Source organism: Aethalodelphis obliquidens, unplaced genomic scaffold (genome assembly GCF_003676395.1).
Source record: "Aethalodelphis obliquidens isolate GAN/ISIS:26980383/991018 unplaced genomic scaffold, ASM367639v1 scaffold16, whole genome shotgun sequence".
Classification (NCBI taxonomy): Eukaryota; Metazoa; Chordata; class Mammalia; order Artiodactyla; family Delphinidae; genus Aethalodelphis; species Aethalodelphis obliquidens.
Genome location: NW_020837960.1, coordinates 25,320,994 through 25,336,246, shown reverse-complemented (window position 1 = coordinate 25,336,246; position 15,253 = coordinate 25,320,994). Strand labels below are relative to the sequence as shown.

The window sequence follows — 15,253 nt, the reverse complement described above, 5'->3', positions numbered from 1 at the left end:
CCATTATTATTATTATTTTTTTTTTTTTTGCGGCATGCGGGCCTCTCACTGTCATGGCCTCTCCGATTGCGGAGCACAGGCTCAGCGGCCATGGCTCACAGGCCTAGCCGCTCCGCGGCATGTGGGATCTTCCCAGAGCAGGGCACGAACCTGTGTCCCCTGCACCAGCAGGCGGACTCTCAACCACTGCGCCACCAGGGAAGCCCACATTATTTTTTGAAAAATAATGCAAAATAAAGGAAGCATTACAAATAAGTGATTTTGAAATTGATTAGATGTCTGTTTGGCAGTGGAAGTAGGAAAAATAGTTTAGAACCTCAACTCAGCATCCTATTCTAAAACAAGATACAATAATGTCTTAGTCTGCTCAGTCTGCCATAATAAAATATCATAGACTGGGAGGCTTAAACAACACAAATTAATTTTCTCACATTTCTGGATGTTGGGAAGTCCAGGATCAAGTGTGGGCCAATCCAGTTCCTGGTGGGAGCTCTATTCCTGGTTTGCAGACGGCCACCTTCTTACTGTGTTCTTAACATGGTGGAGAGAGAGACAGCAAGATCTCTCTGGTATCTCTTTTCATAAGGATACTAATCCCATCATGAAGGCCCCACCCTCGTGACCTTATCTCAACTGAATTACCTCCCAAAGGCCACATCTCCAAGTAGTATAGTATCATAGCACTTCAGCATATGAATTTTGTGGGGACACAATTCAGTTCATAACAAATAGGAAATAAAATTTAAATATACACAAAAGTGTAGAATATTTAGATTAAAACTCAGACTTTAATAAACAGATGGACAAAGGGCATAATACCAAGGATATAATTAGGCAGTTCACAGGCAGGAAACACAAGTGACTAACTAAACATATTAAAAAATTATAAGTAATTAGATAATTTTTCTTTTCACTGTTTTTTTAAGAATGTAAACTGGAACAGACGTTTTGGAAATTAACTTAGTACTATAAATATTATGTGTCTTGGGTTTCCCTGGTGGTGCAGTGGTTGAGAGTCCGCCTGCCGATGCAGGGGACGCGGGTTCGTGCCCCGGTCCGGGAAGATCCCACATGCCGCGGAGCGGCTGGTCCCGTGAGCCATGGCCGCTGAGCCTGCACGTCCGGAGCCTGTGCTCCGCAACGGGAGAGGCCACAACAGTGAGAGGCCCGCGTACCGCAAAAAAAAAAAAAAAAAATTATGTGTCTTATGTACATGTGTATACCTGTGGAGAGCATTATAAATTCATATACACTATTCTTGGTTTCTTTGAAGAATTTCTTCAGTCTCCATCTGCTGGTCAGTGCTTAAATTCAGTGAACGTAGACTGGTATTTTATTTTAAATTTGAAAGTCACTGATTTTTAAGTTATTTTTTTTGTTAGTTGTATCTGGGAAGAAGTGATATCTTTGATTCAGAAGTGTTTTCAGAATTTTTAATAAATGATGAATATGTTTAAACTTTTGTATCTTGCAACCTCCATTTATAAAATAAAAATAGTTCTTTTATGATGTGTATGCATGATATATATATAACATAGTTGATATTTTATGTCTTATTATACATTGTGTGGTAAAATTAGGATTACTTAAATTGACTATCAAAACAGATCCATTATACTTCAGTATAGTTGTCCATTATTTAAGCATTCAATTTAGAATGTTCTTTTTTATGAAATAGCTCTTCACCAAAAATTTATAATCTAATCAAATACTGATCTTGAGGGGTTTCATTTGAGGCTCTCTAGCTTGAGTAAGAATAAAAACGTACGCTCTTACCCCCAGATAGTGTTTTAAATTAGAAAATTATTAATAAAGGCAAGTAAGTAGTTATCATTCTGATGTACTTCAGAACTCTATACCTTATTTAGGTACATTTTTATGACTGAAGTGGATAACAGATTTTTTTTTTGATTCTTAAAAATACATATACTAACAATGCATACTAAGTTTTATATTTGAAATTGTGGCTTTTATTCCTAGTCTGAATTGGACAAACCTAGAAGCCGGAAAAAAACACCTGTAACAGATTCAGAGGAGAAATTAGGGATGGATGACCTGACTAAGTTGGTACAGGAACAGAAACCTAAAGGCAGTCAGCGTGGAAGGAAGAGAGGCCATACGGCTTCAGAATCAGACGAACAGCAGTGGCCTGAGGAAAAGAGGCTCAAAGAAGATATATTAGAAAATGAGGATGAACAGAATAGTCCACCAAAAAAAGGTAAAAGAGGCCGACCACCAAAACCTCCTGGTGGAGGTACACCCAAAGAAGAGCCAACAATGAAAACTTCTAAAAAAGGAAGCAAAAAAAAACCTGGACCTTCAACAGCAGAAGAAGAGGAAGAAGAAGAAAGACAAAGTGGAAACACAGAACAGAAGTCAAAAAGTAAACAGCACCGAACTTCAAGGAGAGCACAACAAAGGTAAGTATGTTTAACTCTAAACTGCATACATTTGGTTACTATATTATAAATCATAATTTGATGCTATCCACATTTGGGTCTTCCCCAAAGCAGAGCAGAATCTCCTGAAACTAGTGCAGTTGAATCCATACAATCCACACCACAGAAAGGACGAGGAAGACCATCAAAAACGCCATCACCATCACAACCCCCCAAAAATGTGTAAGTTGTAAATAATATTAAATTTCAAACCAGTTTCAAATTATTTTGCAGGGGTTCATAAATTTCTAAATATACATAGGGCTGTATTTAAATCCCATATATTTAGCCCCATTACACTAGATAACATAACATTTTTGTAAACCTACCTAGGTGATTGATACTCAGTCAACCTTTGGTGACATTTGTACATTTTTACAGGTTTTAGACAAAACTTTATAAATGAATACCAAATAGTTTATTATTTCCAATACATACTTTATGGTACCTGAAGAGATGATGAAGTATTTTTAAATAATTACAGAATAGACCACGTTACCTTGTCATTCCATGCTACAATTTTTCTTCGTGTCTTTCCTCAACAGCTTTAAAAAATAGCTTTTACACTTTTGCTTTGATTCTTTGAACCATGTCGGAAAGTAACAGGCATCATTTTTCTTAAATTACATCTGTAGAAATTACCACATGGTGATCTCAAGTTTTTGATGTCTTGATTTTGTTTGTTTTCTAATCACATTAACACATCTGTATCTATAGATAGTTTTGGATGTTCACACATGTACATGTTTATAGGAGAGTTACAGTAACAAATCTGTGTCCAAACTTATTAAAGTGACAGGGGCATCAGTGTTGTAATTTGTAAATTGGCACTTTTTTCTCCTCAAAGTAGAAATAGAATAGCGTGTCTTCTACTAGAACTTTTGCAGTTTTTCTGAAAGTAATCCCATACTTGAATAGCTTGACTTTTCAGAGTTGCCAACAGACCTTGGTTAAATACTCAGTTACCTTCAAAGTTTTTCCTGTTCCTGTGTATTCCATAGGAAGAGGAAAAGTTACCTGAGTGTCTAGCCAGTACTTCCTGCCTTTTTCCATATAATTTTTCCCTCAGATAAAAAGTAAAGGTAAGTACATTTTTGTGGCAGCTTCATAAATGTGTTTGTATTCAACCATGGAAACTCATTGTTTTTTCGATAAAAAAATATTCTTAAGGCATCTTAAATTCCCGTCGTTAATTTTATAACAAGAATATAACAGGGTGAATATCTTTCATGCTTGTAACTTTAATTTGTTTCTGTTTGGGCCTCATGAAATTAAGGGCTTAGATGATTATCATGTTACCTCCTAAAATTACACAAGTTCCTCACATGAGTGTTCTAAATCAAACAAACATTTCTGTTAAAAAATCAATACAGAAGGAGATTCTGTATTCTGTCTTAACAACCTAACTTCCTTTCACTGGGAAGCCCCTTTTTAGAGGTAATGTAATAACATATGTTATGATTTGTCTGTTTTCTTGTTCTGACCTCAGTGGAATTGAGAAAGATTGTATTATTTTCCTTGTATTTTCTTCTGTTAATTCTGAAAAACTGAATCAAGTACGTTTGAGTAATTGGTTTGAGTATGGATTAAACAATATCTATTTTCGATTGCTTATAGAAATGATAGGCTAAGTTCTTAATTAAAAAACAAATATTTATCAAGAGAGATACATTTAATTAAATGGTGACATCTATTACATATTTTTGAGTGTCTCCTGTTTCAGAGGGTACTAGGTGCTAGGGAATTTGGTGGCACGAAACAGGCACGATTCTTATCCTTATAGGACTTACCATCTAAATGGGCATGTAGTCATTAAATAATCACACATAAATATGGAATAGTAAATTGTGATATGTGCCCTGAAGGATAAAGTTAGGGTGCTGTAGGAGAATGTAAGGACAGGGCTGGGGAATTGGGGAAGTTTTTTTCTCTTTGGAAAGTGACCAGTTGGTTCCTTGAGAGTAGTAGGAGTTAGACTGATAGAGAGTAGGGAGAGGAACTCAGGTGGAGGGAACACTGTTTTGGAAGGTTCTGAAGTGGGAAAAATCCTGGCAAATTCAGAGAGCTGAAGGAAGACAAGGATATTGCTGTGTTGTAGTTGTGGGGAACTGGGGAGTGGAAGGAGATGAGAATGGACAGGTAGGCAAGGCCTGTCTGCAGCGCTTTATATACTGTATTAAGGAGGTTTATGCAGTTACTCTCAGTACGTAGGGGGCTCTCTAGGGGGCGTGGCATCAGCTGTTTTTACATTTTTGAAAGATTACTTGTAGAGACAAGAGGCAAGAGATGAGAATGGTTTAGAAATATGTAGTAACAATGAAGATGGAGAGAAGTGAATGGATTTGAGATTTCTTTATAAGTAGAATCTTAGGGCTAGATAAAGAGTTGTAGACTATGATGAAAGACTCTTAAAATTTCTGCTTTGAGCAACTCAGCCTTTTACTGAGTTGGGAAAGGTAAAAGGAAGAGTAGACTTTGGGTTATGTTTTAAAATCCTTTATGGTATTGGTCTCAGTTACACTGACTTGTTATTTGGTAGATCTTTTTATATGTAAGATTCTAGGATTAAGTGCTTGTCTAGGGTTCGGAATGTAAGAAAAATATTTCTTGGCTTACAAGGTAATTGAGAATAAAAATGATAATTAATGAAAGCCTGTGAAATATTTAAAGCATTTCCTGTTATGAAGTAACCTACCACTTAAGGATCAGAATGTTCATTTTATTTTACATGTGTTTTACTCTAGCCGTGTAGGACGCTCCAAACAAGCCGCTACTAAAGAAAATGATTCAAGTGAAGAAGTAGATGTGTTTCAGGGTAGCTCTCCTGTCGATGAAAATCCACAGGAAGAAACAGAGGAAGAAGAAGTTTCTGCAGTAAATGTATGTGTTTATGAAAGTGCCATGTGTAATAGTATGGAATATAGACTTAGAGTTGGTAAATATTTGGTCAGGTCCATTTAGCACTTGCTGTTACTTAATAATTCTAAATATTTATATATTTTTCTTCATTAGTTTATAGTGTTTCATCTGCCGGCTTAGATAGTGGAGACTATGTCCTTTGTGAAAACCTGAAACCAAGTGAGAATAATAGACGTAGCCTAGTGAAAGTGTAAATGCCCAGTTTAAAACTGAATGCAGAGAGGAACAAGTGGCAGTCTGATGTCAACACTTTACGCATTTAAGTTCTTCCTGTATCTGTTATATATACTCTTGTTTCGTAAGTATTTGTTTGAGTTTCCCACTAGCTACTAGTAGTTAGTTGTATAGAATAAAATCATGTCTTTAACTAAAATTAGCTTTTGGAATTCATAAAATTGGTAATAGACACTTCTTTTACAGAGGTAGGAATGTGATGCTTCCTGAGATACTTTTTTTTTAAAGAAATGAATGGTTTTGCTGGTTACATCTCAGATTTTTTTCTCTTTGGAAGAAATATAATTAACACATTTAAGTAAGAGCTGTCATCTTCCTAACATTAATGGTGAATCTTTGGGTCAGCTCAGCCAGCCATCTTTGTTTGAGAAACCTGTGTTCTTTGATCAGGTCCCAGGGTTGATCCCTGCCCCTCTGTTCTATTTAATATAATCAGCACTTCTCTCTGCATCAGGATGCATTTATGTGAATGAATTAAGACCACAGATAAATATGTTGAATTATGGTCTCAAACTAGTTGGGCTTGTTTGTAAAGGGTTTTAGGGGGGTGTAAAAATAAGGCTGAAGAGTTGTACATAGTGACTGGTGTCTTCATCGAAGAAAAGCTATACTGTAAATTAATTAAATTAAAATCCTGTTCTATTTGTATTCCTCTTGTTAATACTGATCTTTTTTGAACTAAAGTTTTATGCTTTCATTAGTACTTGCCAGTAAGTGGTAATATGTCTGAATTTCAGATTATTTATATGTATTTGATAGTTGTTATGATCCAAACTCAATAGCTGTTTTCTGAGAAAGACAGCTGTGAGCCTAAATTCATAAATATTAAACGTTTTCTTTTACTACAGAAACATAAGTAAAAAGGTGATATTTGCAATTGTTTTTCTTGCTGTTGGCATTGATTTCTGTTCATTTCTCTTTAAAATTATTAAATAGAAAAGTAAAATAGTTCTCTGTTTTGCTATCCTGAGAAAGGCTGTTTATGGGCATTCATGTATTATGTACGTCTAAATGTGTGATGTCAAGGCAGGAAGTTAACATAGGAGGAAGGTTTTGAGGAAAGAAAAGCAAAGAAAATCAAGAACATGTAAGAATAATGATTGGTTAAAAAATAATAATAATTACTGCTGTGTCTAATTAATATGTACCCATTTTAATTAAGCATCTGGTGATATTTCTTTCAAGGTACGGCGGCGAAGTTCTAAAAGAGAAAGGCGATGAACAAATGTCATTAATAACTTTCTATGTGAAAGCTTTGAAAAAAATAATTTTTTGTCAAGCTTCAGGCTGAGTAAAGCCTTTGATGCACAAAGTGGGACTGCTGAAGAGTGGACAGTTGGACCTTACTCTGATGACCTCATGTATTTGTGGTCACGTGCTTTAGCCATGCGCACGGTATAACATTGACTATGGAGTCTTGTGAAAAAGTCTAATGTGCGATGGCTATGTAGACATAAAGAAGAAACTTGTAAATATATTTCTTCTTCTTCTTTTTTTTTAATGTTTCTGACTTCTAAAGTGCTTGTATAGCTTTTATCTGCGGCTTTAAACTGACAGTACCCAGCTGTTTATTGGATCTATTGATTTGAAAAGAGTTTGTTAGGATAGATCTTAAGCAGTAATCTGTCAGTGTTTGTATTTGTATTCTCTGCAGTTTTACTGTGAAAATTATTTTTCAACAAATGGTGTCATTTTCTTGATGTCACAATTTGTTGGAGAGTTAAAATGATCGCTTTCCCTTGTGTATCTTACCTAGTGTTTACTCCTGGGCACCCTTAATCTTCAGAGGTGCTAAATTGTCTGCCATTACACCTGAACAATGCCTCTGATGGGAGGACGCCACGCAAACTGTGGAATAGTCCTGAAGTTGTTTGATTATTTTACACCTCAGTATTGGTCCCAGAATTTTCTGGCCTTTCATGGCAAGGAAAATTTTAAAAAGAGAGAGATTTAAAATATTATAATTTTAAAGAGTGTGTTATAAAAATAATGTACTGAGTTCTTTATCCCATTTTATCATCCCTTTTCAGTTTTTATTAATCTACTGTATCAATAAAATTCTGCAGTTTGAATTAGTTTTTAATAGTCTAGAATGTTACTGTGTATAGATATTTCCTCTTGAACATTATATTCAGAAAATGCAAATTATTACACTATAATATAAAATCTGATATATACACATTAGAAATGTTTCAGTTCTCCATAACAGTGTAAAGTTAATCAGAAAGAAAAAAATTTTATTGATGCAGTGTGTCTTTATAAAGCTGTTCTTGAAAGCAAGTGTTTTGTATTTTATAGTGAGTTGCATGTTTATGAAAAAAAGTGCTGAAAATGGGATGTGCTCTTTTCTGTAAATTCGTATTTAGCCATAGTATATGATAGATTGCCCCATAACATAGTTTTTCATCAAGAGTTTATTATTGTACTTTATTTTGGAGCCAAAAATTGTTTCTGGGGGGGAGGGGCAGGATGGGAGTGATATATCCAACTATATGAGCTACTGTAGGTTCACAATCTTATGAACTTCGAATGGAATTCCACTTTGTCCAGATTGGGAGAAGTGGAAATATATTTGGGTTTAGAGCATATCTTTTTTCTTTGTTGTAATCTACAAAATATAGAAACAAAGGCAGCATCCTTTATACAGTTTTATGAACTGTATTTTCAACCAAAACATATAGGTTACAACTTAATGCTTTCCTAAATTCATTTTAGTATTTCAGGTGCTGTTCTTTCATTTTTTCATGGTTACCATCAGAAAAGAAAATCGTATTCTAACTTATTAAATTTATCACAATGGATAATGGAGCATTTTCATTTAATATGCCATTATGTTTAAGGTATATTTCCAAGTTGGTTATAATAGATGGGGGATATAATAAAGAAACTATTTTGGAAAGTGACATTTTACTATTTTCCAGTGTATATCACAATTGATGTGATTATTTTTCTTTTGAAGATTTCTTCATGTTTATGAAACGGCCTTTTATTTTTTAAAAAAAAGTTTTGAATTGTGTCTTGATCTCTCAATATTTAACTATTCTTCATCTACAACAGTACTGACACCAGTGATTATGGGAGGCTGCTGTATATCAAGGCAGCTAATGTTGGACCAAGATACAGTTGGTTTTTAAATGTGTCATTAGCTCAGTTCTCCCAAACACACTATTTCTATTTCAGCAGTACAAAGGCATGTTTTTAAGTCTATAAAATAAAGAATAAGGGATAGCTTTGTATTTTTGTCGTTGACTAAATTGCACCAGAAATGTTTATGGGAGTATATCTTTAAGACCATTTTATAAAACAGTGAAAAAATGATTGTGGAGGATTTTTATTTGCATGATCATAGTTAACCAAATTTCACTGCACATTTAATTCTGTACATCAGTTCACAAAAAATGTTCATTGTAGATTTTGTTCAATGACAGTGAGTCTGTGATTTTATAACTTGTCTGTTCACTTTTTGGGAGAATTATGATGTAAATTTTCCATTTTTCTGTAGAAAAAATAGGTGCAATAATGATCAAAGTTTTGATGTCCTGAGTCATCTTAGGGGATTATCTCATTATGTTGAAACTTAACATTTCATGTACTAACATTTGGAGAACCACATACTGTAACTAAAGTAAAATTAAGTATGTGTAAAACGTTAATTGCTAACAGTGGTTAGCAAACTCTTCAGTGATAATGTTCATTTTGAAAATATATACTGTATAAAAAAGTTAAGAAAATATTTAACTCACTGTAACAAGTTCCATTATGAAGATCTTATGATTCTTCAGTGAGGTTGTCTTGCTGCACTCTGTAGCAAATCCGTTTAATCTACACTATAATAAAATTTCTTGCTGCAGTGCAACAGGAAGCTTTTTCAGTGATCTCCACTGTATATGTAAATTACAAATGTGGCTGTAAAACTTGTTCCGGGTATTAAAGGTTACATTACTTTCTGTATTTTCTTATAACTTGTAAGTTTGATTTTTGATTTTCCTTTTGCCCACTTAAAGAATGTCAGGAATTTAAGAATTTGTTTAACTTAGGCATATCTCCCCTACCACATAGTATTATGTCACCGTAATGAACAGTTGGTATTTAGATAGATAATCAATTTTCAGACACACTTTTGGATTTTCTGTGAAGTTGAATAAACATGAAAGCTAATATATAACTGTATTATTTTATTTATGTGAATCTATCTATATATATTTAAATATGTTTACTAAATGGAGGAAGGCACATTTTAGTGATTTTTAATTTTGGAGGCTTTGTTTCATAAAGAGGAAATATATTTCCTAGTAACATTTTTCAGACTTCTTGTTTAAACTTCTCATGCAACATCTTGGCTGGCAGAGACTTACTAAGTATTATTTAAAAGGTTGCATAACTGAAGAAAAGAAATGTATAATATAAACTTTAAAAGTAAACACTAAGAAAATAAGTTACTGTAGTGACAGTTTTATTAATTTGTTCAGTGAATATTTATTGAGTACCTACTATGTGCTAGGCTAGTTACAGAGGATATAGTGTGATCAGGATAGAATAAGGCTCTGCCTTTGTGGAGCTTACATTCTCCACAAAGAGGTGGGGGACTAAGGAAAACAATAAGTAATATATAATGTCATACTGTGAAAAGTATGGAGATTAGAAAAGGAAAGCAGGATAGAGAGTAGAAATGATTGGAGGAGAAGCTATTTTATATACGTAGAAGCTGCATTATTCAGTAAAATTTAGGTTTGTTAATGTCTTTATGATGAAGTGACACTTTTATAATTATAAAACATCGTTTGTTAGCTGTATGAATACTTCATGCCTACTTTGTCTGATAATTGATAACCAGTTTTGTTTTAACTATTGTTTGCGTGACAAAACTTTTTCTGTTCCATTATTTTCAACCTGTTTATGTCCTTATGTTTAAAAGTGCATGTCATGTAAACATTTTATACTTTTGGTCTTGTTCTTTTATCCAATCTTAGAATCTTTGTTCTTTAATTAGAGTGTTTAGACTATTTATTTTTGGTATAATCACTGATACAGTAGCTTTTATTGCTATTTTTTTGCCAATTTTTTCTTTATTCCTTTATTTTCTCCTTTTCCTACCTTCCTTTGGCTAGGTAAAGTACTTCTTACTATTCTATCTCTTTTATTAGCTTTTTAGTTACACCCGATTGTATTATTATTTCAGTGGTTACCCTACAGATTATAATATCTGTATTTCACTTATTATAGTCTGCACTATATTAATGTTTTTGCCACCTTCTGAACAATGCAAGGATTTGAAAACAGTTCAATTTCATTTGCTGCGCCTCTACTCTTTGTGCTATAGTTGTTATATATTTTGTGGTTATAAATGTCGGAATATCTATGCTTTCAATAGTTTTCTTACTTGTTTATACATACATTTTTTCTTTGCACTTTTTAATTTTTTTTGGTAGTTTTGTGCTTCCATCTTAATTCATTTTTCTTAAGCCTGAAGAACTTTTAATACTGCTTATGCTGCAGGCCTGGGGGCAGTTAACTCATTCAGCGTTTGTTTGAAAGGTCTTAATCACACCTTCATTTTTGAAGGGTATTTTCCTTGGATATGGAATTCTAGATTGGCAGTTCTATTTATTTGGCAACTTAAAAGTTAGCATTCTGTTGTCCTCTGATTTTCATATTTTTTGTTGTAAGTCACCTTAAAACCTTTTTGTTCTTTGTAGGTAATGTGTGTTTTTTTTCTGGCTGCTTTTAGGATTTTCTCTTTATCTTTGTTTTTAGCAGTTTGTGCTGAGCGTACTTACGTTTTTCATTTTATTTATCATGCTTGGGGTTTACTGAGCTCTTGAATCTGTGGGTTGAAGTATTCCATCATTTGTGAAAAATTATCCATTCACATATTGCTTCTACTCTATTATCACTTCTCTCTTTCTGACACTACAGTTATAAATATACTTTACTGTTTGTGTCCCATGTGCTTTTTATTTTCTTCCCTGATCTTTCTGCTTTTTTTTTTTCTCTCTGTGCATCTGTTTGGGTGTTTTCTGTTGACCCATCTTTCAGATTTATCAAGCCTGCCTTCTGCACTGTGCAGTCTTCCATTTAATCAACCCAATTAATTGACTTCAAATATTGTATTTTTTAGTTTTACAATGTCCAGTTATATTTTATAGATTTCATTTTTCTTTTGAATGTCTCTGTCTTTTTACTCTTTCCTCCCATTTAAAAAAAATACAGCTGGCAAACATTTGAATTATATAACTAAGTCTAACATCTGCATCATCTGTGGATCTGATCCCATTGCCTAGTTCTTTTTTTTCTTGATTACCAGTCACATTTTTCCTGGTCACACTTCTTTCTCTCACTTTATAGGGCTTTTAATTTTTTCCCCTTCTGCAGGAGAATGTTTATAAAAGAACTGAAGGATTGAAGTTGATGTCATTTTCCACCAGGAGAGAATTTGCCTTGTTTTTCTGTTAGGCATTTTAGGGCTTGATTACCTCAATCCGTGGAGTTGGGCTTGGGTTGCAGCTTTTGTTAGACTCAAACTTGTTTCAAAAGTCTTGGGAGTAAGACTTGTATTATGTGACACGCCTTGCAAGACTACCAGAGATGTCATTCAGCTTTTCTCTCCAGCCCAGCCTCTCAGCAGGAAGACTGTTTTACATAGGACAGGCAAAGAAGGTTCTTTGAGAAGGTGACATCTGATCATGGACTTCCATTAAGTGAAGGAATCAAGCCATATGGGGGGAAAAAGTATTATGGGCAGAGGTAGGAGTACGTACAAAAGTCCTTAGGGAAGAATAAGTACATCAAGGATTTCAAGAAGGCGGTGTTTCTGGAGTGAAAGTGACCAAGGGATAAAAGGGTAGGAGAGAAATTCAGAAGATAGCAAAGAATCAGATCATACCTGTATGCCTCTTGGGACTTTTGTTCAGAGTTTGATGGGAATCCACTGCAGGGCTTTGATGAGTAGGAGAGTGGCAAGATCTGGACCTGTTTTTCTTTCTTATTTTTTAATTAAAAAAAAATACTTTGGACTCAACATGTCTAAAACTGAGTGCATAACCTTTCCTTCCTGGATCTGGTCGTCTTTATATATCTGAAAATAGAACTAGCATTCAGCTAGCAATGCAGATCAGAAATCTAGAAATTACCTCCCAACTCCTCTTCCTTATGCTCATATCCATTGTGTCATCAAGTCCTGTTGATTTTGCCTTCTGATTATTCCTGGAATTTTTCTACTTTTTTTCATCAGTGTATTAAAAAAAGTAGTTCTCATTTCTTTGTCTCCAAACTTGTCTGCTCACATTTGCTCTTGCCTGACCTCAAATTTATTTTTACAGTGTAGCCAGACTATATTTTGAAATACAGTGATCCTGTCAGCAGCAGCAACAGCAACAACCCTACAGTATAAACCCTCCAATCCCATAACACTACACCATTGCGTTTAGGATAATGTGCCCTACAAAGCTCAGCATCTTTGGTCAGTCCTATCCAGCCAGTCTTTTCTTCTTAGTCTCTGTCAGCTAGGCTAGTCTTTCAGTCCCCTTATACCTAGCTGCCAGAGGTACAAGTTATTAGGGTGCATATAAAGGTATATAGACATTCAAACGATAAAATAATAGTCTGTTCATTCTGCCTGGAGCACTCTTCCTTTTTCTGCTGCGTCTAGTTGTTTCATACACTACAAGTAAGAATTTTCCCTAGGAAGCCTTTCTAGATTTCTGTGATCAGGACAAACCCCACTGTTATCCGCCCCCTTAGTTTACCTCTTTATAGAGCTTATTAGCACAGTTGGCATTTGAATTGTTTGATTAACGCTTGTCCTACTGCCTCCAACATTGTAAACGACATGAAGACAGAGGTGGTGTTTTTTTTTTTACTAGTTTATCTCTAGCACACAGCACAGTGCCTAGTATACATAGTACTCAAAAACGTTTGTTGAATAATCTAAATTAACTTTACTTTATTAAAATGTAGATAAGACATTAAAAATTGTTCGATTTAAGACGAAGAAGTCTGTTAATTTATTGTGCCAGATAAACTTAACTAAAAGCTTTACATACACTGTCATCTCATGTAGTCCTCACTGTAGCTCTGTGGTCATTGATGGTATGCCCTTTAACAGATGTGGGAACTGAGGGTCAGAGATTGTAATGGTTTACTCAAGATTCCTCATCTCTAAAGTGATGACTGAGGGGTCGATCACATGTGTTTTACTCCAAAGCTATGCCCTTTTGGTACTACCTCAAATATTAATCATCAAACCAACATTGATTGAATAAATATTAATAAGTCTTAAAGAAGTAGTGATGTAATTCTCAAATTATGTTGGAATTTCCCAGTCAAGGTGATAACCTAGCATTGGCCACATTTTATTGGATACTCTGTTACCTGTTTCCCTACATTATCTCCCATTGTGAGAAATGTGTATTATCAACATTTTATAAAGAAACCTAGACTTGCCCAAAGGTCACAGAGTAGAGCCAGAGTTGATGGTCTGAAGTAATACTTACGCCATTGGTTTGGACTAGAATTTAAATAACTTACTTAAACCCAGGCTGCTTTCTATTTATTGAAAGCATATAAAATGCATAAGACAAATCTGATAGTGATGGATAAAAATGTAAATTTATTTACTTTACATAATTTGCATTCTTTGGTGGATGGGTTTAACTGGTTCACTAGGTAGTCTTCTGCGTATGCCCCTTGGATGCCCCTAGTTATCATGAAAAAAATCCTGGAGAGGTGATAATACTGTTAGCCCCTTATAGATAGTATGTGGATGTTTGGAGCTTGGGTGCATACCGCACATGTTCATTTGGGAATTGAGATCAACTTGGCTGAAGGGGAGAACTTTATCTGCGTTGTGGTTGGGTAGTGGGGAGATGCTCTTGCAGAAGTATTTTGGGAGAACATAGTTTAGGGCTTTGAGTTACAAAGCCAGTTAAGGGAGCTACCGATGGATTTTCAGAGCAAAAGAAGGAAGCTAGGAAGTTATTAGGACTTTTCACATGACAGCTTTAGAAGGGTGTGTAATACAGTTTAAGGGACTACAATATAGTTTAAGGGACTACTAAACTAGTCCAGTTAGTTCACTGTAAGATTAGCTTAGTAGTTTGCTCTGAAGAAGCAATTACCTAGTTTTTAAGCCTCAAAGTGTTCATAACTAGTAATTGTTAGACCTGAGTTCTGTAGTTCCATTATTCAAATAAACAGACAACGTTCACAGTAAGTAACAGCCAGCTGAACGTCATTTTTGATTTAAAACCTTACACAGGTACTTCCTAAATCCTTTCCCATAGAAAGGAGGTAGAAACAACACAGGCATTCAGAGCAAAATATGAAAATCACCCTTCGTTTCACCTGATCAGGATTTCAGTCTCACTTCCTTGCTTATATATACCTGTATATCTTGTTTTTATGTAAGTGGGACCATACTATACCCTTCTACAACTTTTTCCTCTACTAAATGTTTTTATAAAGCTATCAGCCATATGAGTTTATTGCACCCTTTTAACAACTGCATAAGGTTCATTGTATACGTATGCCATGATTTATTTAATCACTGTTCTGTTGATGGGCATTTGGGTTATTTACATTTTTCACTGTTACAAATGATGCAGTAAATGATCTTTCCTGTTAATGTCTTTGTGCTGAAGTGCCAGATTTCCTTGTTCATATTC

General features: G+C 34.6%; 1 protein-coding gene across 5 annotated transcripts in view; it reads left to right on the top strand.

Moving 5' to 3' along the window:
* PDS5B (PDS5 cohesin associated factor B) overlaps window positions 1–9,553 on the top strand; it is a 197,939-nt gene extending 188,386 nt beyond the window's left edge. For 2 of the 5 annotated variants that reach the window (XM_027116533.1, XM_027116536.1), the window contains exons 32-35: window positions 1,981–2,420; window positions 2,514–2,621; window positions 5,183–5,318; window positions 6,777–9,553. In XM_027116533.1, the coding sequence (XP_026972334.1) occupies window positions 1,981–2,420; window positions 2,514–2,621; window positions 5,183–5,318; window positions 6,777–6,812 (720 nt within the window). In that variant the 3' untranslated portion in view covers window positions 6,813–9,553. Of the gene's footprint in view, window positions 1–1,980; window positions 2,421–2,510; window positions 2,622–5,182; window positions 5,319–6,776 lie in introns of all 5 variants that reach the window. The other 3 variants (XM_027116535.1, XM_027116532.1, XM_027116537.1) reach the window with 2 other exon arrangements.
* The last annotated feature ends 5,700 nt before the right edge of the window (window positions 9,554–15,253 follow it).